At 44.6% G+C, this 21,580-nt stretch overlaps 1 protein-coding gene across 3 annotated transcripts in view; it reads left to right on the top strand.

The window, feature by feature from the left end:
* Positions 1-21,580, top strand: part of MYZAP (myocardial zonula adherens protein) — a 105,545-nt gene that overhangs the window by 62,159 nt on the left and 21,806 nt on the right. For 2 of the 3 annotated variants that reach the window (XM_072962346.1, XM_006210965.4), the window contains exons 9-11: positions 2,017-2,096; positions 3,553-3,658; positions 20,876-20,959. In XM_072962346.1, the coding sequence (XP_072818447.1) occupies positions 2,017-2,096; positions 3,553-3,658; positions 20,876-20,959 (270 nt within the window). Of the gene's footprint in view, positions 1-2,016; positions 2,097-3,552; positions 3,659-7,846; positions 11,715-20,875; positions 20,960-21,580 lie in introns of those variants that run through there. The other variant, XM_072962345.1, reaches the window with a different exon arrangement.

Here is a 21,580-nt window from a genome sequence, read left to right as displayed (position 1 = left end):
AAGTAATTGTGCAGCGTTTATTAAGATTTTATTGTACCTCATTTTAGGAAAAAATAGAATTTTAAAGTATACTGTAAACTAGGCTGTGCCCTACTTTACAACAGCTCTTCGGGGAGCCTGAGGGGAGGCTCACTTGCTCAAGATTGATCACTGTTATTTCAGGGTTAACACCCAACTTCCAGCCCGTGACAGAACACATGGGGGCAGGAATAATGTGCATTTGCTGTAGAGATTTAACAACAATAACAAAGCCCCACTGAAAAGTGGGTTTTCCTCACTGTTCTAAACACATTGGTGGCACCGTGGTCCTGCCAGGCCGGCCCGCTGCCCCATTTCGGTCTATCCCTTGGTCCACCGCTGCTTACAGCTTCGGAAGTTGTGGGGGCTAACGCTTCAAAGACTTGCTTTTAATTTGGGTAGAAAAAAGATTTGGAATCCATGTCTGGAGTCCCAGCTTGTTGGGGAGAATTTCTGAGGTTAAAGATGAGGCAGAGCCGTGCTTCGAGGAGGACCTAAAGTTAAATAGTCTCCCCCCCAGTCAGTGAGAAGGATTTGATAAAATCCATTTTAAGGAGATTTATTATGCTAACGTCTGTAACGTATTTCCAGTGCAGTTTTGGTGGTGATGGACGCGACACTTTAATTACTATTTTCCACTTTGTTTAAAGAAAGAATTGTCCAGATTCTTATACTACATTTCTTTTAGGGAAACTTTTGAATTTACATATAGACAGCAAAATATGCGGATCCTATGTGCACAGCTTGATACATGTGTTAGTTTCCTGTTGCTGTTGTAACAGTTCACCAGAGGGGCTTAAAACAACATGAATTTATCATCGTCGGTCCTGGAGGTCGGAAGTTGTAAAGTCAAGGTGTTGGCAGGGCTGGGTCCTTTTTGAAAGGTCTAGCAGAGAATCATTTCCTAGCCTTCTCTGCCTTCTAGAGGCTGCCTGTATTTGTTGGCTCATGGCCCCATCCTCCAGCTTCAAAGACAGCATTGTAGCATCTCCCGGTCTTTGTCTTGGACTCCAGCCCTACTTCTTCCTTCTTATAAGGGCCCAGCTGGGTCATCTCCTGATTTCAAGATTATTAACTTAATCACATCTGCAAAGTTCCTTTTTCCATGTAAGGCAGCCTAATCACAAATTTCAGAGATCAGGATGTGGACATCATTGGGGGACCGTTATTCTGATTTTCGAAGTACACTGTTACCAGTGAACATGCCTGCTTCAACACCACCCCAGTTAATTTATAGGATGTTACAGAATTCCAGACCCTCTTGATGGTTCAAAAAATAATCAAGGAATTTGTAGTATGACAGGCCACTGATTTAGAGTATGGATTATCACTATTTAGCACTACAAATTTTCATAAGACATCTGAGCCTGGGCTGATGGAATACTTTTAAAAAAATCTTCAGAAAGAGAAAGAAAAATACCATATGATATCACTTATGTGTGGAATCTTAAATGAGACAGATGAGCTTATTTACAAAACAGCAACAGGCTCACAGACATAGAAAACAAACTTACGGTTAAAAGTGGGGAAAGGGGGTGGGGAGGGATAAACTGGGAGTTTGGGATTTGCAGGTAATAACTGCTATGTATAAAATAAACAAGGTCCTACTGTATAGCACAGAGAACTGTATTCAATACTTGCAGTAGCCTACAATGAAAGTGATATGAAAAGGGATATATACACACATATATATGTGTGTGTGTATATATATGTATAACTGAATAACTATGCTATACCTCAGAAACTAACACCACATTGTAAATCGACTATACTTCAGTTAAAAAAAAATCTTGAATGGCTTTATTCAGGATATTTGTCTTTAATTCATAAATATGTCTATAAATACACACTAGCAAGTCTGACGTTTGTGAGCTTTGCTTGGACCTTGGTGAGTGGGTGTCACACAGACTTGAATTCACTTGTGCTGGAGTTGCTTGCTATACATTCTCTGGCAAACTTGGGATCCACTGATTAGATATCACTGTCTGTCTGTTTCAGGAACGCCATCAACTTCAACTCCAACTCCTGGAGCATGAAACAGAAATGTCAGCGGAAGTAACTGATGCTGACAAGGAGAGGTAAGGTGTGATGCCCTTGGTCTCGTACTGGGTTCAGACGGTGGACACGCTGGGTCTACGTGGGCTCACTTAGCCCTTGCGTTTTTATTCATTTGGTCGTCACTCATTGCAGACTTACCCACGCAAAACACTGACTGGACTGAGAGCTTCCAGACACATCTTACAGCCCATGGCTGGTTGTTAGTGCCGTGGAACGCACCAAGGACTGCCATAAGGGCCAGAGTTCAGGCTGTAAATTTTCCTCATAACCTTGAACTCCACAGGATGCCCCTTGTTGAAGAGAAAAACTCATCAACAGTGACGAATACCATTGCCGTGGAAACTAATTTTAAAATGTCTTTGTTTCCAAACATCCCTCAGTGAAACCATGCCTTGTCCTCTGGCTGTGAGTGGGCAAAGCCCTGCGTGGAAAATGCAGGGGCAGTAAGTGCACTGCCTCTTCTAGAAACCAAATGGCAGAGAGGCCACGCGCAGCACGGCCCTCTAGTGAAGGAAGGCAAGGCTCGGGTGCCTTGAGCATTGGAGCAAAGTACTTCCTTAACCACCTTGAGGCTCTTTGCTTTCTGTGAAGTGGGAATTCTTGTTTTTGAAGGGAGAAGGGGTTATGATGATCTAGCCGTGCCCATCGCATGGCTTACTATTGCGAGGGGACTGTTGAGTGTACTACCCGCCACATAGTATGTACTGAAAAAACACCTGTTCTCCTTCCTCTTAGCAGTTTCAGAGTCTGTAGAGCTATAGGAATCCTCCCTGACCTTTAACATAGTGCGGACCTGGCAGAGATGGGGGGTGGTGCGCAGACCGCCAGACCCTCCGTCTGTGCTCTGGTCCAGTGGCCCCAAAGGAACCATCTGCTGGTTCCTTTGGTTTCTATGAACCAAGCAAAGTCAGAAGATAATTTATGCTGTTTTTTCCCCAAAAAGTGTGAAATGCTTTATGAGGTGGTCTGCTCTGTTTTGATGGAGAGAAGTTCTTTCAACATGTTTCCCATTTCCTAAAAGTAAATGATGCACGGAACAGTGGTAGTGCCAGACTTCCCAGGACTCTGCCCCTGGATTTCAGATATTTTGTTGTGTTGCTGGACTCGTCTCTTTCTCTGTTTTCCTAATCACGGTAATTCACTGGATTTCCAATGGTTTTATTAAGGCCCAAGCAGAGAGCCTCTCATCTCTGTAAGTGGTGCAAAAAAATTCCCTTCCAGCCCCTGGAGAATATAGTGACTGTCCTCACACAGGGTAAAGCTTACAAGAGGGAGCCTGAGAGAGGGTCCTGTGTTCCTTCTGCGTTAGGACGGCCGACTGGTAGCGCATCAGCTAGGGTGCACACGAAGTAAGCAGAGCACCTCGTGGGGCTCCCTGTCTTGATCTTGGCCATGTTCCCTTCACGCGGGGACTTTGCGTGCTGATGTCGCTGCTTTGGCTGAGGATTCACCTGCTCTTTCTTCTGTCTGTGTTAGGTATCAGCAGCTGGAGGCGGCGTCAGCCAGCCTCCGGGAACGGATCAGACACCTAGATGACATGGTGCATTGCCAGCAGAAGAAAGTCAAGCAGATGGTTGAAGAGGTAAGCCCTTGGGAAAGGCCACGGGCCTGGGATTGCTGCCTGTGTGGGGACGCTTCAGCCTGAGAGCCAGATCCGACTTTCAGCTCAGACTTCTGTGACTGAGTGAGCTAGCTCAGGCCACTGTCGCCTTGGCCCCAAGGAGAATTTCCGCATATGTCCCCCCGTGGACTGGTGATTATCCCTTTACAAGAGGGCCTTCCCTGGACCAAAGGGATACTGTTAAGAATGCTGTGAAGCGCAGTTCAGCCCCTGTACGGGACAGCAGCTCCTTTCATGGGTGCCCGCAGCTCTGGGACCAGGGGCTGTGAGAACAGCTTACTTCTGCTCAGGTCTCTGCACCCCCGGAACCTGCCTGCCTCCGCCGCCCCCGCTCTTGTCCTTGCTCCAGTTCGGGTGCGCCTCTGTCATTCCCTGCCCCTGTCTGTTCCTCACTTTCTTTTCCTTCCTCATTTGCTTCTCCCACTCCTGTTTCTTCTTCACTTTTTTCTCTTTTCCACCGTCCTTTTTCTCCTTAACTGTCTATATAATAGGAAACCAAGTTATAGGCTTATTGGACATAGTTTACTAGCCTATTTTTCTAAGTGAAAAAACAGGTAAGTTGAACATTTCTACGTCTCTATGAGGAAAAAAATTTCTTTTACCTGGTGTTACTGTAACCTGGCTCTCTTGTGGTGGCGCTCCCTAGAAAAAAGTCCATGTTGTATAAATACAGCTAATCACATATTATTGTAGGTTTCACGCTCGATTGAAAAATCAGATAGATAAAAGAAGAGTTACTACTAACAGGGGTATAAGAATTCCTTACAGGCTAATTCTCTAACTTGCAAAGAAAAGGTTTTGATGTAATGAAACACCTGGTCGGCAGTAGAAAAAGTGAAAAAAAATTTCGTTGTATTAAGCACAGCTCTGAAAAATTATCTATGAATCAATCACTAAAATTAAAAGTATATTTATTTCTAATACATAATTTACAGCTATGACAGAAGATTAAATGTATATCTATTTTTTTTCATCTCTAAAATGTTGGCAATAAGGAGTAGGGGGTTAAGGTCAGGAAATTGTGAGGATGGGCAGGGATACTTTGTTTTATAGCATGTGGGATAAACACATGCAGTAGATAAAATCTTCTCCCCAAGGGAGAAACCCCGTCATGCAGCGTTGAGTCCTGTGACTGGCTCATGTGTCAGTCTCGGGGAGCAGAGGCTCCGACGAGGAAACCCACATGCACCTTTGCAGCCCCTTGGCACAGCCGGGCAGGAGCACTGCCAGCAGCAGTGATGGGCGGGTCTTGCCCCACAGCAGCATTAGCTCGATGTCAGGAGTGTGTTTCCCAAGGGTCGCTTTGCACAGTTAGCATCTCAGGGAACCATGGCTGTCAGAGCATAGCCTTTCTGCTTCTGCATTTCACATGGCTGTCCCTCATCTCTCCGTGTGGCTCCTTGACTGTGGGAAACACTCCCTTCCTCTCCCCTCCCCTCAGGGTGCTGGTCTGCACTGTTTCCCTACCTCATATTAGAGAACCGCTGAACGAAACCTCCTGTGCCTTGGCATCTGATTGAATTATCATCTGTCAGTGTTCACAGTTGGTCTTTTTAAAAAGATGTTTTCAAGTATTTTAGAATTCTCTTTTCTAATGTACCTCTGGACTATAATAGACATATCAGTTTGAAAGATGTAGGGGAATATTTATATAGGAAAATGGGGAAGCATGTGAAGATCACTGTCCATGCAGTATTCATACTGTCCCTGTGATGTAAGATCTTCCAAATAAACTGCTGAGGAGGGAGGGTGTAGCTCAGGGGTAGAGCATGTGCTTAGCATGCACGAGGTCCTGGGTTCAATCCCCAGTACCTCCATTTAAAAAAAAAAAACTAATAAAAAATAAATAAATAAATAGACCTAATGACACCGCCCACCCCCACGAAGTGCGGATAATGTGGTCTGAAAGACTGAGTCACTGGCATGAAATCCCAGGCTGAAATTTAGGATGGCATTGTTGGTGAGCACCACCTAGGGGCCGGCTGGGTTTCAGCAGTCAGATGGAGACAGAAAGAGACCTTTAATTCTAAATTTAAACTAACAGCTATTTAAAACGGGTAGTGAGAGTTAATGAGCTTGTCCAGTACACCATGTTAACTCATACAACAATAGGAAGGTTTCAGATCTCAATTGCAGAGCCATTTATGTGAATACTTTTTTTTTTTTAAGTTAGAAACATAGAAAAGGGACACGTGAGCCTGTTGAGAAGTTCAGGATCAGCCTGGGAGGAAGTTGAGAACTCTAGTAATTCAGGGGATGGGGATGGCCAAGGAGAGATGTGAGAGTTGAATTCACATCTTAGAAAATGGTCAAGGAGAAGGGGGAATGTATTTTTGTTTGTATTGCAGTGCAGGGCCACTGGGTGGCACTTGCAAAGAGGCAGACTTCAGCTTTCTGTTCAACATAAAGAAAACGTTTCCAGGGTTGGCTTCCCTGGGAAGGGACTAGGCCTTTATCACAGGTGCATTTATGAGGAGAGAAGTCGAGATAGAAGCCCCTTGTATGAAGGGTTCTCTGTGGTTGACGAGGCTGTGCCTGCTGTTAGGATCTCAGCCTTTTCATTACTTTGCATCGCCAGTGACATCGGCAAAGACTTACTAAAGCAGTTCAAGTCATCTGGACCAGATTTTGAAAAATCCAGACGACTGAATTAGTCATTTGTGGAATCTTGAACTCTGACTTTAGGAGTATACTTTTGTCTAGTGAACTCCAGCTGGCCAGATATTGAGACAAATTTGACCTGGAAATAGAGGCAATTGCGTGTCACACGTTAGGGATGGTTTTCCTTCCCTCCCATGAAGTCTGAAAGCTTGTCTGTGCGGTGGCTTCACACGCACCCCTCCGTTACTGCTGTCTTACTCATGGTGTCTGTGAGGGAGGCCAGCTTATTAAAATGATGGGCTTCTCGTCTCAGCTCAAAACATCCAGGGGTTATTACTGAGGTGCTCGGAATCCTTAAACGTTAAGCAGTATATTTATTTCCACCTCAGTAGAATACCATTTCTTAATAATAATAGTAATAATATACTGAATAAAAGTTAACTGGCCTAGGTTTTTCGGTCCTTAGCTCAATAATGACTTGATTTTCCTTGTGTGGGACAGTATATTTCAGGTAAGGATTTGTGCATGTGAGAGCGAGCAGGATGGGCCCTTTTGAAATGAAGGATTAATACGTATCTTATGGAGTCAAGGTCACTGAGAAAAGACAAGGAAGGCAAAGCGTCTTGTGTGAAGTGTGGGACAAATACCCCCACAAGGCTAGCTCTTTGTATTGAATTAAGTCTCCTTTTGTGGCATATGTCAGGGACTGGTTATCTTCCTCTCATCACTAGCTCTTCTAACTGGTTCTGGATCTGACAAAAAATAAAAAGCAAAACAAGCCCCCAATAGATCCCCTTTAGACATTTAAAGTTTTACCAGAAAAATACAGAGGGATTTATAAAAAACAGCACTCATGGGGAAATTCATTCATCCATCCATTTACCAGATATCCATCCACCGGCAGTTGCCCTGGGCTGGGGCTGGGTGCACAGTGGTGGGCGGTGCAGATATGGCCCTGCCCTCATGGAGCTTACCATCTGGTGTTACCTGAGTTCCAGAGTCATCCTTGCCCTGAGGCTTCATTCTTCTGTTGAAAAGCCGTGGTGGGACTAGGTCCTTTGTCAATCAGGCTGAGAGCTTTAGCTTGCCATGAAAGAAAGCAGGAGACCAGGGAGGAGCAAAAGGCTGGGAGGAACCTGCAGCCTGAGCAGTGAGCACCTGACACATCTTTAAGTGTTATTTCTTCAGTCAACAGGACGTTCACACCTCTTTACCTGCTCTCATCAAAGCCCAGTCCCCTGCCAACCAAAGCAGCTTTCTGCTCAGGGGAGAACTAGGTGGAAGAAAGCAATTTTACAAATTTAAGTTCTCTCCATCCCAAGAGTCTTCCATTTTAAATGCATCAGCCATTTGTTAGCACACAATTTATTTAAAGATTATTGTGTGGTCTGCTGAAATGTACAGTGCAAAAGTACGTTTTCCCCAAATGTCCTGTGTTTGGAGGATTGCGGGTGATCTCCAACACCGGTCACTAGCCAGGCTGGGGTCGGGAGTGGAGCCGCGACCCTGAGCCCACAGCCCTAACCCGCTGCGTTGAACTGTTTCCAGATCATGTCCCACGAGCTCTTCTCCACATTTAGTCTCCGGCTCTTTGGAAGATGACAAGATGGTAGCCTGCTCTGGGTTGGAAGCGGTTCTTTTATTGTTCGTGGTTAGAAGAACACCTGTACTCTCTCTGCTGGGAAGAGGTGGCATGTCTCTGTGACGAACTAATGAACCAAACATGAAGGAAGCACTGTTGAAAGGGAAACGTGGCACGTAGGGCTCTCATTTATGGAAACACCCACAGACTGTAACTTCAGCGTGTACGGCCTCACACTGCAGAGTCAAGACAACTCAAAGATCCACAAAGTATTTCGAGAAACGTGGGTTCCTAGACATCAAAGAAGGAACTGCGATGAAACATGGTACTAAAAAGTAATTCAGAAAGTATCAGGTGCAGGCTGGCCTGAAGACCTTGGGAAAGAAGCCTTATGTATGAAAAGCTGCCGAGGACACCTGCTAAGGAAATAAGAAGCGGGCCTGAAGAACTCCAGCACACCAGGCGCAAGTGCGCCCCTCCAGACCCGCCCCAGAGGATACAGAAGCAGCCGAGTGTCTGTGTAGTTCGATTATGTTTGTACGTGGGAGGTGGCCCTGAGGATGTCCTTTCTGGGTGGAGATCAACAGCCCTGGTCAGCTTACCACTGTTCTTATTTAAGAAACATCTGATTTGCTTCTGTCACCACGGGTGTTTTGCCTGAAGAGACAGTTCAACTCACTTCATGAAAAGAAGAAATATATTGGATGAAAAAGGAAATATATTGGGTTGAAATGTATTGAAGCAAAACAGACGCCATGAACGCTTTGTTGTTCTAGAGGTTGTCTTGAGACACTCACAGGTGCTGGTGTCTCATCGAAGCTCAACAGCGTTGCTGGGAATCGTAGGGGCAGTGGCAGCAGGTGGTGGAAATGGCCGGCGGGTGCTTTTAGCCTAACAGGCTAGTCGACTGGGCTGGTGAAGAGAGTTCACGAGGGGCGGGTAGACAGGGGGTGGCTTTCCACCCCCCGCGCTTCTCCGTGGAGAAGTGGGCAGGTCAGTGATGCTTTCTTGTCAGTCGTTGTCTTTGGCCTTGCGTTTAGGTGCTTCTGCTCAGCTGAAGGAAGCGGGCGGTGTGGGTGGGAAAGGGGGCGATGAGCCAGTCCCCATGGTAGTCGTGGCCTGGAAACGCAGGTCACCCACACTAGCGGCCTGTTCGAATGCAAGGCCCCAGATACTCTGCCGGGTTCCTAGCCTTGCGCCGGCAGCTTTAAGTCAGATTTGAGAATCGTTAATCTAGATGTCACTCTAGTGAAGGGACCTACACTGTTTCCAGGGACACCTGATGACTTCTAGAGAAAGTGGGTGCTGCGCGTGAGCCCCTCTCCTGGTTGTGTGATGTCCCCTTGCCCTTGGAGTTCCTTTTCCCTTCTGGGCTCTGGCCAGGACCTGGAGGCCAGGCAGGCCTTAGGTTGCGGGCCGGGGCTGAGGGAGGTGCCTGGGCCGTCCGCAGGATTGGCCGGGAGACGCCCCCAAGTGCTGTGCCCTCGGCACCCCACGCACCGCCCCCAGGCCTGGGGCTGGGTCCTGGCTCATCAGGGGTCTCCCTAGGTCCTCCCAAGACCCCCTTCCACCTGCTTCTTCCTGCCTTTTTCCATGTCCTTCAGTTCACCCCTCCCTGCCAGGACTCTGATAGGATGTAAACCCAGCTTACTGGGTCAGTCATGAGTTAGGTGCTCAAATCTTGCTGCCCCCCCATCCCCTTCCCCTTCCCCTCCCCTTACCTGGATCCTTAGCCTTGAGCTCTTACTAAGGCTGTAATTTAGTCTCATGGCCATTCACACCCCCCACTCAAAGGAGACGCTACTTAACAGTTGAGGCAAAATTTATTTATAGTAAATGAAAATGTCACAGTTTCAAACTTTAGTGTTGAACATTGTATTAGCTACATCTTTATTTTAAAATCATACATGCTTGATCTAAAACGTGAAGTTTTTAGAAGGTATCAGAAAGCTCACACATCTGAAAGCCTTTTTTCTATGCATTATATAAAAAGACCACAGGTGCATTGTGTGGTCTGGACTGATTAATGTGTTCACGATATGCATTGTCCTTTCAAGAGGGATGGTCTTTCCTTCATGAGCGTCACTGAACCCGCGTTCTGTTTTTGAGGTTGTTTCTCATTGGCTCTGATGCGTTTCTCAGAGACCTGGGTGCTGATGCTCTGCCCGAGAGAGTCTGCGGCTGTGCTTCTGATCCACGTCACTCCCAGCTGGTGAATGTGTCTCGTGCTTTAAGGCTGAGCGTTTGACCTCACATCCCATGTTAACTCTCTGTGGGAGGTGTTATTAGCACAATTTTTTGGTATAGGAAACTGAGACTGTTAAAAAAAAAAAAAGAAAATTAAGTAGCCAGCAGTCTCTCCACAAATGGTGATGGTGCTGAGTCCACACCCAGATTTTTGACTCCAAAGCCAGCGTTGTTCTTTGCTTCTTATTTTTTTTTAATTGAAAAAAATGTTTTAAATATGGAAAAATAGAATGGTAAAAACAAAAGCCCATGTACCCTGTAGAATTGACAGATGTTAACATTTTGGCGTATTTCAGGTTTTTTTCTCCTAAATAAGACATTACAGACAAAGAAGTTGTACCCTTCCCAGTGCTGATCTTTTTCCTTCTTTCCCCATCCTACCCCCGACCCACGCCCTGCCTCAGCCCTGCCGCTTCCTCCTGAGGCAGTTTGGCTTCCATCCAGGCCATGTTTCTGTGCTTTGACTGCACATATATGTACTGTTACCAGTGTATAGCTTGGTTTCTGTGTTTAAAAATGCATATAAGTTTTTATAATATATAGGTAAATTTTATTGTATTTATTTTGCAACTTACTCTTTTCCCCAGATTTATTTTTTGTGTTGTTACATACAGATCTAAATTATTCATTTTGATGGCCATCTAATATTCTACCATATGACTACATTTAATGTATCTTACTGACAGACACCTAGCATGCTTCCAGTTTTTTATTCTTTTACAAGCAATGCCAAGCATGTCTCTGTGCTTCTCCAGAGAACATCCTCTGAGGAGGAAGCGCCAGGGCCTGGGCTTGGCACAGTCTCACCACTGCTGGGTGTTTCCCAGTTCTCCACACTGTGCCTGCCCTTCCTCCCGTCACGTACAAGGGGCAGATTTCTCCACAGCTTCCCCACCTCTCAGCCCTGCTGGACTGGAATTTTAGCGGTTGTGAAATAGTATCTCTGTGTTTCCATTGTAATTTGCATCAGGCTCATTACACCCGGTGAGATGGAGTGTCTTTTCAAAAGCGTGTTGATCAGTCAGGCTTCCATTCTTCAGTATTGGTTGTTCATGGCTTTTGTTCATTTTTCCGTTTGGTGGTTTTTCTTTCTGCTGGTGATTTGTCGGAATTCTGTATGTGATCCATATTAGCCACTTACCAGAAAAACTGTTTGGATGTCCTGGTCTTCTCCCAGTCAGTGGTTTTTTTGTTGTTGTTTGTTAGTGTCTTGTATAATATACAGTTTAAACTTTGGTATAAAGTTATCAACCTTTTTGTGCTGTTGTGTGTTTTGTTTGTCACAAGGATACTTTATGGTAACAGTTTGAGTTTTGTTTCTCATCTTTAGGTCTGTGGTTATACCCCCACTGCCACACACACACTCATTACCCCCCCCCCCGTTTTCTTCTTTTCTCTATTCTTCTTTCTTATCATCTTGTAATATATCCTACACTTCTGTGTTTTGCTTATTTATTGTGTTTCCCTCCACTAGAATGTAAGCTCCCTGAGGGCAGTGGCTTTTGTCTGTTTTGTTCATGGCTAGATCCCTAACACTTGGAACAGTCACTGGCATATAGCAGATGCTCAATAAATATTTGTTGAACAAACACAGAATAATCCAGATGGAATTTATTTTTTGCATATGTGGTCTGAATAGAGCTTCCACTTTTTTTTCCTCTCATGGAAGGCTCATTTCTCTAACATCTTCTATTGAGTCGTCCATCCTTCTCCCACTTACTTTGTCACTCCGCCTTCGTCCAGCTGGAGTTGCTTCTCTTGTGCCACGTCTTTAACATGTTGATCGCCCACTGTGGATCGGGTGTGTTTCCTGCAGGGCCCAGATTCCCCCTTCACCACAGTGTGATGCACTGAAAATGTATGTGCTTATAATTAATCTGTTTTTTTCCAGTATAATTGAAATTGTTTTAAAAAAACAATTTGTCTATTTTCAATTTTCAACCTCTTTACTGTTTTATTTCTTCTTGGAATGTCATTATTCTGCATGGAGTAAATTCAGGTAACTTGTAAAAACCTGCGTAACTGGATGAAGGAAAGCGTCACCCAAACCTGAGTGACGGGGCCCCCGAGGAAATACAGCTGTCACCCAGGTTTGGGTGATACGGCGATCAGCGTGTCAGATACTCCCGTCCCCTTGCCCTTGTGCTGAAGTTCGCGGGAAACCCAGTCCTCACACACGGGAGTGGGAGCGGAGGCGATGAAAAGCGAGGCTAACTTATGTGGAGCTCTTCTCTGGTGGGTCAGTCAGTAAGCATTTAAGAAATGGCTTTTACGAAGCAAAAACAGACCCGAGTCCTCAGAGCCTTCAAAGGCCTTTCTGGTTAATGTTAAAACTTGTTCCAACTCAAAGCAGAATATGAAGGTTAAGCAGAGGAATGAGCCGTGTACTCGGGACACAGAAGCAGGAGAACATAGTGGTTACGTTTGTAGGTTTCAAGTAAATTAAATCTGACTTTACATTCTGCCTCTGCTCCTGACTGGGCTTTTATATCGTGAGCAAGTTATTTATCCCCTCCAATGTTTAGTTTCCTTATCAAAAAAAGTAAGGGTGGGGGGAATTGATGATCATAGTACTTGCTTCTCGGGTTGCTGATTGAAAGAATGTATGCTAAGGGCGCCACACAGTGCCTATAAATGTTCACTAATTCCAGTGTGCATGGAGAATCTTTAAGGAGGAGGTGGTACTTGACCCGGTCTTGCAGGATGGATTAGATTTTGGGGGGCAGGGATTGAATGGGTGGAAAAGGACATGTCAGGCAAGGTACAGAATAAACAAAAAATAAAAACATGGAGGCCAGAAAGTGTAGGATGAGTTCAGGGAGCATTATTCTAGTCTGACTGGATTTTAAGGAGGGAATAATAAAGAGGAGACTGAAAATGTAAATTGAGACTAATTGGGGTGGATTATCAGTAACAAGCCAAAAAAAAGTCCTTGATTCCTCGATGGCTCCTCATTGCCTGATCAGATCTGAGCCCCAGAGACATGCCTCTGGCAGGAGGTGCTTGGCGAACAGGAGAGGAGAGGGGCAGGAAGGGCAGCTGGGGGGCTCCTGGGAGAGTTGTGGCCAGTGCAGGTGAGGGTCCATGTTCCAGGGCACCTGAACTTGAGGAACACTTTTTAAACTACCGTTTTTGGGTTTTCTTGGGTTTTTTTAGCAACAGCTTTGTGCTGTTGCTAAACAGCTGGGTGCTTCTGTATACAGGGGTACCTCAGAGATATTGTGGGTTTGGTTCTAGACTACCACAGTGAAGCAAATACTGCAACAATGTGAGTCCTGTGAATTTTTTGGTTTCCCAACGCTTATAAAAGTTATCTTTGCAGTAACTATACTGTAGTCTGTTAAGTGAGCAATAGCATTATGTCTAAAAAGACAAGGTATATATACCTTAATTAAAAATACTGCTAAAAAATGCTGACCACCATGTCAGCCTTCAGTGAGTCATAATCTTTTTGTCGGTGGAGGATTTGAAATATTACAGTAATTACCAGAATGTGACACAGAAACACAAAGGGAGCAAATAGTGTTGGAAAAATGGCGCCAGTAGACTTGCTCAGTGCAGGGTTGTCACAAACCCTCAATTTGTGAAAAATGGTATGTGTAAAGCACCCTGAAACGAAGTGCAGTAAAACAGGGTGTGCCTGAACAGCCTCACATTGTTTAGCTGAAACAGTTCTCCCTGGATGTTCCTGGTCAGCGTATAGTCTTCTGTCCCGGACACTGGGTCCATCCAGGGACCTACAGGGATACAGACGCTTAGGGCTCCCTCTTTCCCACGTCTCATTCCACCTTCCCCTGCAATTAAATAGGGAAAAATAACAACCTAAAGGCTTAGGGCCCCAGCAAATCCTTTGTGAAAGAAGGTATCACTTGCCAGTATTCTTCCCAGCCTCGCCCAGTTTCCTGGCAGCATATCCTAGATAGGTTGTCATCACAGGGAGGATGGAGGCCAACCTCTGGACATCAGTGTGGTGCGAACGGAAGAGCCTGGGCCTTGTCATCAGAGAGATGTGAGTTTAGATCTCAGCCCTGCCAGCATCGAGCTCTGGGGTGACCAGCTGTCCTGGTTTGCCTGCGAATGAGAAGGTTCCTGACACAGGAGACTAAAACCTGGAAAGTTCCTGGCAAGCTGGGACGAGCTGGTCAACTCTTTAGCCCCATGGTCGGAACCTTTTCCTCACCCCATCAGCCGTCGCCAGGCACACCCTCTCTCTGGGTGGGTGAGGGGACCAAACATCACTCCGCCTGCTCCCTTGTTGCACTTGCTTGTGCATTTCTTTTCCCGTTTGCTGCCTCACCGGGATGTTTGTTTCCTGAAAGTGGAGACCAGGTCTTCCTGGCTCAGTGCTCTGTTCCCAGAATCCAGCACTGGGCCCAATGCAGAGGTGGTCACAGCTGGTTGTTGAGGAATGAACAAATGATAAAACTCTAGGAACCGTGGTTTCCACGTCTGTGGGGATCACAGCCCTTAGGGTTGCTTCTGAGAATGATAAGCTAAGCCATCAAAAGCCCTGGGACCCAGTACACCCCTTTTTCTTCCTTCCAGTGGCAGATTGAAAAGCCAGTTTATTCCTCTTTCCCTGATGTTTGTATAGCCGAGGAGAAGCAGGGTGCTATTCCTTCTTAAATAGGAGTTGGGTTATCTTTAATAAAAGACAGAAATCAAACCAAATTCGATTATTTTACCTCAGAAGCCAGTTTCAACTGATCCTTTTGAATGGTATGGTTCTATTATTATATATTACTTCAAACTTAATAGAAAAAAATTGATTAAAATGTGTGCCCTGTTCATATCTAGCCTGGCTGAATGCCACAAGACACATTAATTGAAAATGAATTTCTACAAACCCAATCAAGCATCATGAAGATGAAAAATGTACCTTTTCCCCTCCGTTCCTTCATTGATTTTTCATTTTCCCCACTCAGAGCTTCATTTAGCAATTTTTCAGTTTCGTTTTGTTGTGGCCTTAATTCATGCCCTTCACTCCCCCCAAAATGAGATAATGTACCACTTCCCTCGTCCTCCGTAAACTGCTCTTTCATGCCGCACTCGTGCACGGCTGACTGTGATCTTGTACATGTCCCTGTGCTTCATTGTTTTTATGTCTTTAATTCTTACTGTGGTAGTTTTTTTCAGAAAGAATGCACTTTAAAAATAAATAACCATGGAATTACAGTATTACAGGACTTCTAAGATAGAATTAAGGGAAACTGTAGCCAAAATAAAAAAGCCCTTTCAGAGTAAGAGCATAAAATACCGAGTATTACCATTTTTCATAGTGGGGTATGTGCGTATCAAACATGATTGCAGTTCTGTTGAGGGAAATGGAGAAGACTGTTTGCCAGATCACAAGGGGCTGGGTTGAAACGAGGCTCTGAGGACATGAGAGGGAGCAAAGGGAGGAGTGAAAACCCCGGGTGAGCGCTGGACGGGTCTTGCCTGCCCCGTGCCGTCCCTGCCCCGGTCAGTTCACTGATTCCCTGGAGTTACAGGGGTTTTAGAAAGAATAATGGGGATCTTCAAGCTATTTTCCTGTGAAATTTTCAAATAATTGAACAGCATGCATTTCTTATGAAAAGTCTAGAAGGATTCACAATCAAGTATCCGATTGCTTGACTTTGATCTAGAATTCAGAATCCTGGTTATCCTCTTTTGATCAGAAGCTTGGATTAGCCACTATCCATCATTGACACATTTCCAATGGGAAAATGAATTCTTTCTTTCTCGATGCAGCTTAAAGTAGGAAGTCTTTTACAATGAGGGTCCGTTAGAAGGAGTGACACAGTGCAGCGTTGGTGATAGAGGTTTGGAAACTTTATAATACGTTGAGTTTCCTGATAGGCATGCACACATCCACATCCACTGATTTGAATAAAAGTGCCTGTGGGCTTTCATTGGTTAAAAGTAAAAGTAGAATGAAAGCAAAATAAAACAAATTTCAAAGAAAATAATATTATCATAAGCTTAGTTTGGATTTAAAAATCCAATTCTATTTCCCTTACAAGATTATAAAAAAATTTTTTTCAGGGCGACCATCAATTTTAACATACCTTCTAATACCATGCTGTTTCCATGCTTTCTGTTTTACATGCGGCGTTTTCAGATACATGTATGTTATCATTGGCCAGCTAGTAAGAGAAAACAGCCCAAAGCACAGTTTCTTCAAACACCAAATCGAGTGTTATCTAGTATTTCATGCTTACTTGCTGCTGCATTTCCTATAGTCCTTCATTCCTCTCCACATCCCCAGCCTCAATATGGGGTTGTGTTTCATGAGTCTTGCACAATTGGGTACTATTCACATCATTCTCATTACAGAGCTGTATCACATTCTGACATCTAACACGAAATGACCCGTGTCCTACATGTCTGTCACTAATGGAAAAAAAATTCCAGGAAGCTGAGAAGCCTCACAACCTCCTGGGTTGCTCTGAATCCACAACAGGACCTTGCTAAATTTTTGTACAGTTTCATTTTGGTCTGGTTGACATACAAGCTCTTTTTGAAAGAAACTGGGAGGAATCCTTTCACTATAGGAATCTGTTTCCAAAGCAGTTTATAAAAATGTGTGGATTGATAAGGGTGACTTCACCCCCTGAGGGGACCGCTCTTGTATCTGAGATAACTGAGACGCCCAACACCTGTTCCGTGCAGGTTTGCTGTCTGGGGCGAGGGAAGGATGTCAGCAGGGGGTGGTGCTGGCAGTGACGGGTCCTCCTAGGGGGCTGTGCTTGGAGGGCTGGAATGGAGCAGAGGAGAGACACAGAGCCAGCCTGGAGGACTTGGGAAGAGCTGGCCTGGGAGGTGACTGTTGAGTACTCCCTGATGGCAGACTTCCTGGTGGAAAGCAGGATGGAGTGTGGGAAGGCATGCCTGGTGAAGCCACCAGCTGGTGCAAAGGCCTGGAGGCAGGACCATTGTATGTCCACAGCATGCAGAGGATGGAGAGGCTTTTGTGTAGGATTCAGGCATGAAAGGAAACGGGGGAGATCAGGTGGGACCATAGCAGAAGGGCCTCCTGTTCATGCTGCAGAGTTCGAACAGTAGAAACTTGGGAGGGTTTTTAAGTAAGAGATATATATTCAGCATCTCTGGGGCTAGAGCCTAGACGCAGATGGCTCCCTCCAGGTGACTGCAGCGTGGCTGTGGTTGAGACGGATTGCTTAGCTCAGATCATCTAAGCAGGTAACTCAGTTGTGGCTAATGTGAAGAAAAGCCATGATCAATTTTAAGAAACTAGATGACCCCCACCCTCACCCCAAATCCTGCCTTAAATATCAAACTGGCCTGTAGTTTTAGAAACCTGACATCTTGCATGATCAGTAAGGCTGCAAGACATATATTAAGTTTGAGTTACCAAAAAAACCCCAAACCATGCTAATGAAGACAAAAATTAGACATCAGTTAAATGAGTTAACATCAGTTACCTAGATGGGTTTCTTCCCTTTGTTCTATAAAGGGGTTACTATTTGATACTTAACTGTTGCAACAAGATTACCTTCTTTTAAAAAATTATTTATTTATTTATTTGGGAGGTGGAGGTAATCTGGTTGGTTGGCTCATTTATATATTTACTTACTTACAGAGGTACTGGGGATTGAACCCAGGACTTCGTGCATGCTAAGCACATGCTCTACCACTGAGCTGTACCCTATCCCCCCAGGTTACCTTTTTGGGTAAATAAAATAGAAGCCCTTATTTTCCAGACCTCATCTAATTTCTCATTTCTTAATGCCTTGACTTGAGCCTGGTAACTTGGGTCATTTACCACCACCTGGTGACAGCTAAATTTAAATGCAGTTTTGTGAATCATACGTAAAGCTCTTGAAGATCAAATTCACCAACTTATATGAGTCAAGAAGTGAGAGCAAAGGTGCCAAATGGATTTCATTTGCATTCCAGCTGCATGGTTCTCTGGATTTTGGGGAGCCCCCAATTTTGGGGGAGCACTTTGGAGATTATATGTTTAGCAAGTCTTATATTGGTTCATCCAGGCCTCCAAGAGTCTGTTCCAGACAACTCAGCCTCTGAAGTCTAAGGGGTGGATTGTTTAGAGGTAATGGATGGACAGATTCATTGATACACTCAATGTCTGAGAACGTAAAGATGACTGAAGTCTTTATTCTCAAGAAGCTGACAGTCTAGGGAGGGAGAAATACCAGTAATAACATAGTAGGGGCTAATTTTGAGTGTTTTTCATGCTCAGTGCCATAGGAGACAATAGTTCAAGGCTCTTTGAGGTCAGCAGTCAGAAATAGTAGCGTCCTCCACAAAAATGTGTGGCTTAGGTATTGTGGGAAAGAACCAAAGACTTGGGAGACACATTACCCAGAATGTTAGCGAACCCAGAAGCATGAGAGTCGGCTTATTTTAGAAACTGGGTCCCTCACTTGGGAGAAGGTATGGGATGTGCTCCAGGAGCAGACCCCAGAGGGGAAGTAAGTTGGATTCAAAGTCTGCACCTGTTGTGCGGCACGTGGGGCCCGCCATGCACTGCTTGCAGGCTTTGGCATCCTTTTTCTCTAATCTGAACAAGCCAACCTCGCCACAGAATATATTGTACAAGGTGCTTCTGTGAGAAGTGCTTGAGGATGAGAGCGAGTGAGCACGCACAACGTTCGTTTTTAGCACAGGAGCACAGTTGCTTCTGAAAGCATCCGTTGCTGAAACACGAGAGCCTTTTCTCAGAAGGTTCAGCCCCCCACATCCTTCCCACAACCTGCTCTATCTCCAGAGCGAGGTGTGCCTCTTCCCGCGAGCAGCAGCGCTCTCTCTGGATGGCATCTTGGCCTTGTATTTCTTTATTTTTAAAACTAAAATCTGGGAACAGAGGTTGTCAGAACCACCTGGGTCTCTCCCCCTGTGCACTGTTCAATGGGAGTCCTTCAGCCACATCTCTTGCTTCTTTTGACTCAGAAACCACTCTGGTTACTTTAGAAACGTGCGTGTGTGAAGTCACTTTTTATATTATTTGATGCAGTATTGCCCCTGACCTTGGAATACTTTACTTAATTTCAGTACGTATTTTGCCTGTCATTTAAGGATTTTAAAAGTCAGTCTTTAAAAATCTTAACACTATGAGAAGGAATGAACAAGGGACAATATAAGGATGATTTTTGAATATTATTCCTACAAACATAGAAGGAAATTTAAACAAAACACTCTTGTGCTTTGCCCAAAACCCCACCTCAGCCCCAGAACGATGTCGTTTATCTAACTTCTCTTAGGCTGTTACTTCCATCCTTGCACACACTTGTTTTCCTATCCCTCGAGGCCTTTTGTAACTACTTCTCCATTTTGTAGTATATTTGTTTTCAGTGTTTGTGTAATATATTTTATCAAATTGATATTGCATAATTTATTACCCATTCCTTCAGTGCTGGACATTAAGGTTATTTCCATTTTCTCTCTGTTATAAATGATAGGAGCAAGAACGTCTCCGTATATATAGCTTTTTTCCTACGTCTGAATTATATCCTTAGGATAAATTCCCAGGAGTGGGATTAGAGGGTCAAAGGGTATGAACAGCTTTATGGCTCTTAATATTTATTGCTGAAGTGCCCAAAGGGTCATTCTAATTTACAATGCCACCTGCAACACATGAGAGTAGCTGTCCCTCCCTCCCAGCCCTTGCAACACGGATTTCTTCAGTTAGTAGTCCGAGGCAAATTCAGTAGGTATGAAGGAGAACTAGTGACTGTTTTTAATTGTTAATGTTTATAATTATTATCAGCATTAGGTATTTTTTCTTAAGTATGTTTTGTGTTATATTCTATTTTGTATGGTTTGCTTTTCATGTCAGGGTGTTACTGTATTTCTTGATACCAGGTGGAATTTATGTTACAATGAAAATGTCAAATTCACTCAGGACAAAGAGGGTAATGATGAATCATGACCTAGATTCAGCAAACAACAAAACAGGTCTTTGGGATCTATTCCTAGAAATGGAATTGCTGGGTCAAAGGGTAAATGTAATGCTCACTTGTACTTCGAGCTGTTGCTAGAGTCCTGTAAGAATTGTGTCATTTTGCAGACAGGGATTTTTTTTAAAAAAAGTTTGCAAATGCTCAAATTTAGTATATAGTATTGTAGGAAAAGTTATGTATTGAACTTAAACACTGTTCCCGCTGTTGCCCAAGATGAGGCCTGGTATAGAGCACCCTGTTGGGAACCTGCGATTTGTCTATGGAGACATGATAAGTGAATGAAAAACAAACAATAGCCCAAGATACAGGATATATTATAAAAACAAAGGTGAGAGCCCAGCTCAAGTGTGTACCTTTGGGAAGCCCTCCCTGCCCACCCCAGGCCCCAGGAGTCCTCAGTCCTCTGAATGTCATGTTCACTTTCTGAGACAGTGACCTTTTTCCCAGAGCAAACCTTCTGACACTTGGTTGGACAAATATTAGTGTACTGACAGGAACAACAGAGCTGAGTGCCCGAAATGGAGTTAAGCCCGCATTTCCCGAAGCACAAGCACCTGTGGGAGGTCACTGAGGGCCACGGGGCAGAATCGGGGCAGAAAGGTTAGGCTGGCAAGCCGGGTGAGACGTGCCCTCCACAGCCATGTCTGGTGTCCCACGCGTACCTGCGCACAGAGTCCCCCCTCATGGTAATGCTGTTCCCCCAAACACAAAAGAACCAGATGTGTAGTTTCTGTTTGAATGAAAACCAAAGGCACCACCTCTCCCTGTTGATTAAGTGTGCAGGTCTACATTTTTGATTAACAGTTTCCAATTTCTTTCTAGATCGAGTCACTCAAGAAGGTGGTGCAGCAGAAGCAGCTCCTCATATTGCAGCTTTTAGAAAAGATATCTTTCTTAGAAGGAGAGGTAAGAAGCTGTGTTTCTTTAAGATGGTGTCTTCCCTACCATTAAATTTTATGTTGCAGAGCCCTCCCACCGACACTTAATTAAAAATACGGCTATTTCCTGGCCTTATAAAATTGATTGAAGGTTAACTGCCAACACTGAAAATGAGGTTCTGACAGCTAGTTTTTCTTTCCCATCTGACTCTCCTCATTCCCACTTGCTGCTCACCTCTGCTTCTTGGCTTGCGTTTTTCATGCTCAGGAATTTTCTCAGCAAGTCTGATAAGCTGCTGATGAATGCTGCAAAGCCCCACGTTTGTGTTGGGCTCTACAATTGGCCAAGTGTTTTCACAGACATTCCTCACACAGTTCTCTCCACCACTTTAAGAAAGCAAGACAAGGATTCTTCTTTCTGTATTAACAAATTAAAAAAAAGTCACAGAGAAGGCAGATGGCTTTTCTCAAGATCACCTAGCTTCCTGCCAGAGCCAGGCTGAGATGGGCTGACCCCTCATCTGGTGCTCTTCTGTGACATCGAGTCAGCGTGTTCTAGAGGTGACGGAATGTCACCTGAGACTTTCAAGATATTTAGTATTCTTGGCTTTCTGAAAGGCATTTTTGGGATTTTGTTTAGGTTCCAGGG

This window comes from Vicugna pacos, chromosome 6 (genome assembly GCF_048564905.1).
Source record: "Vicugna pacos chromosome 6, VicPac4, whole genome shotgun sequence".
NCBI lineage: Eukaryota > Metazoa > Chordata > Mammalia > Artiodactyla > Camelidae > Vicugna > Vicugna pacos.
Note: the sequence above shows the minus strand (reverse complement) of the source record. Positions and strands in the feature narration are given on the sequence as shown.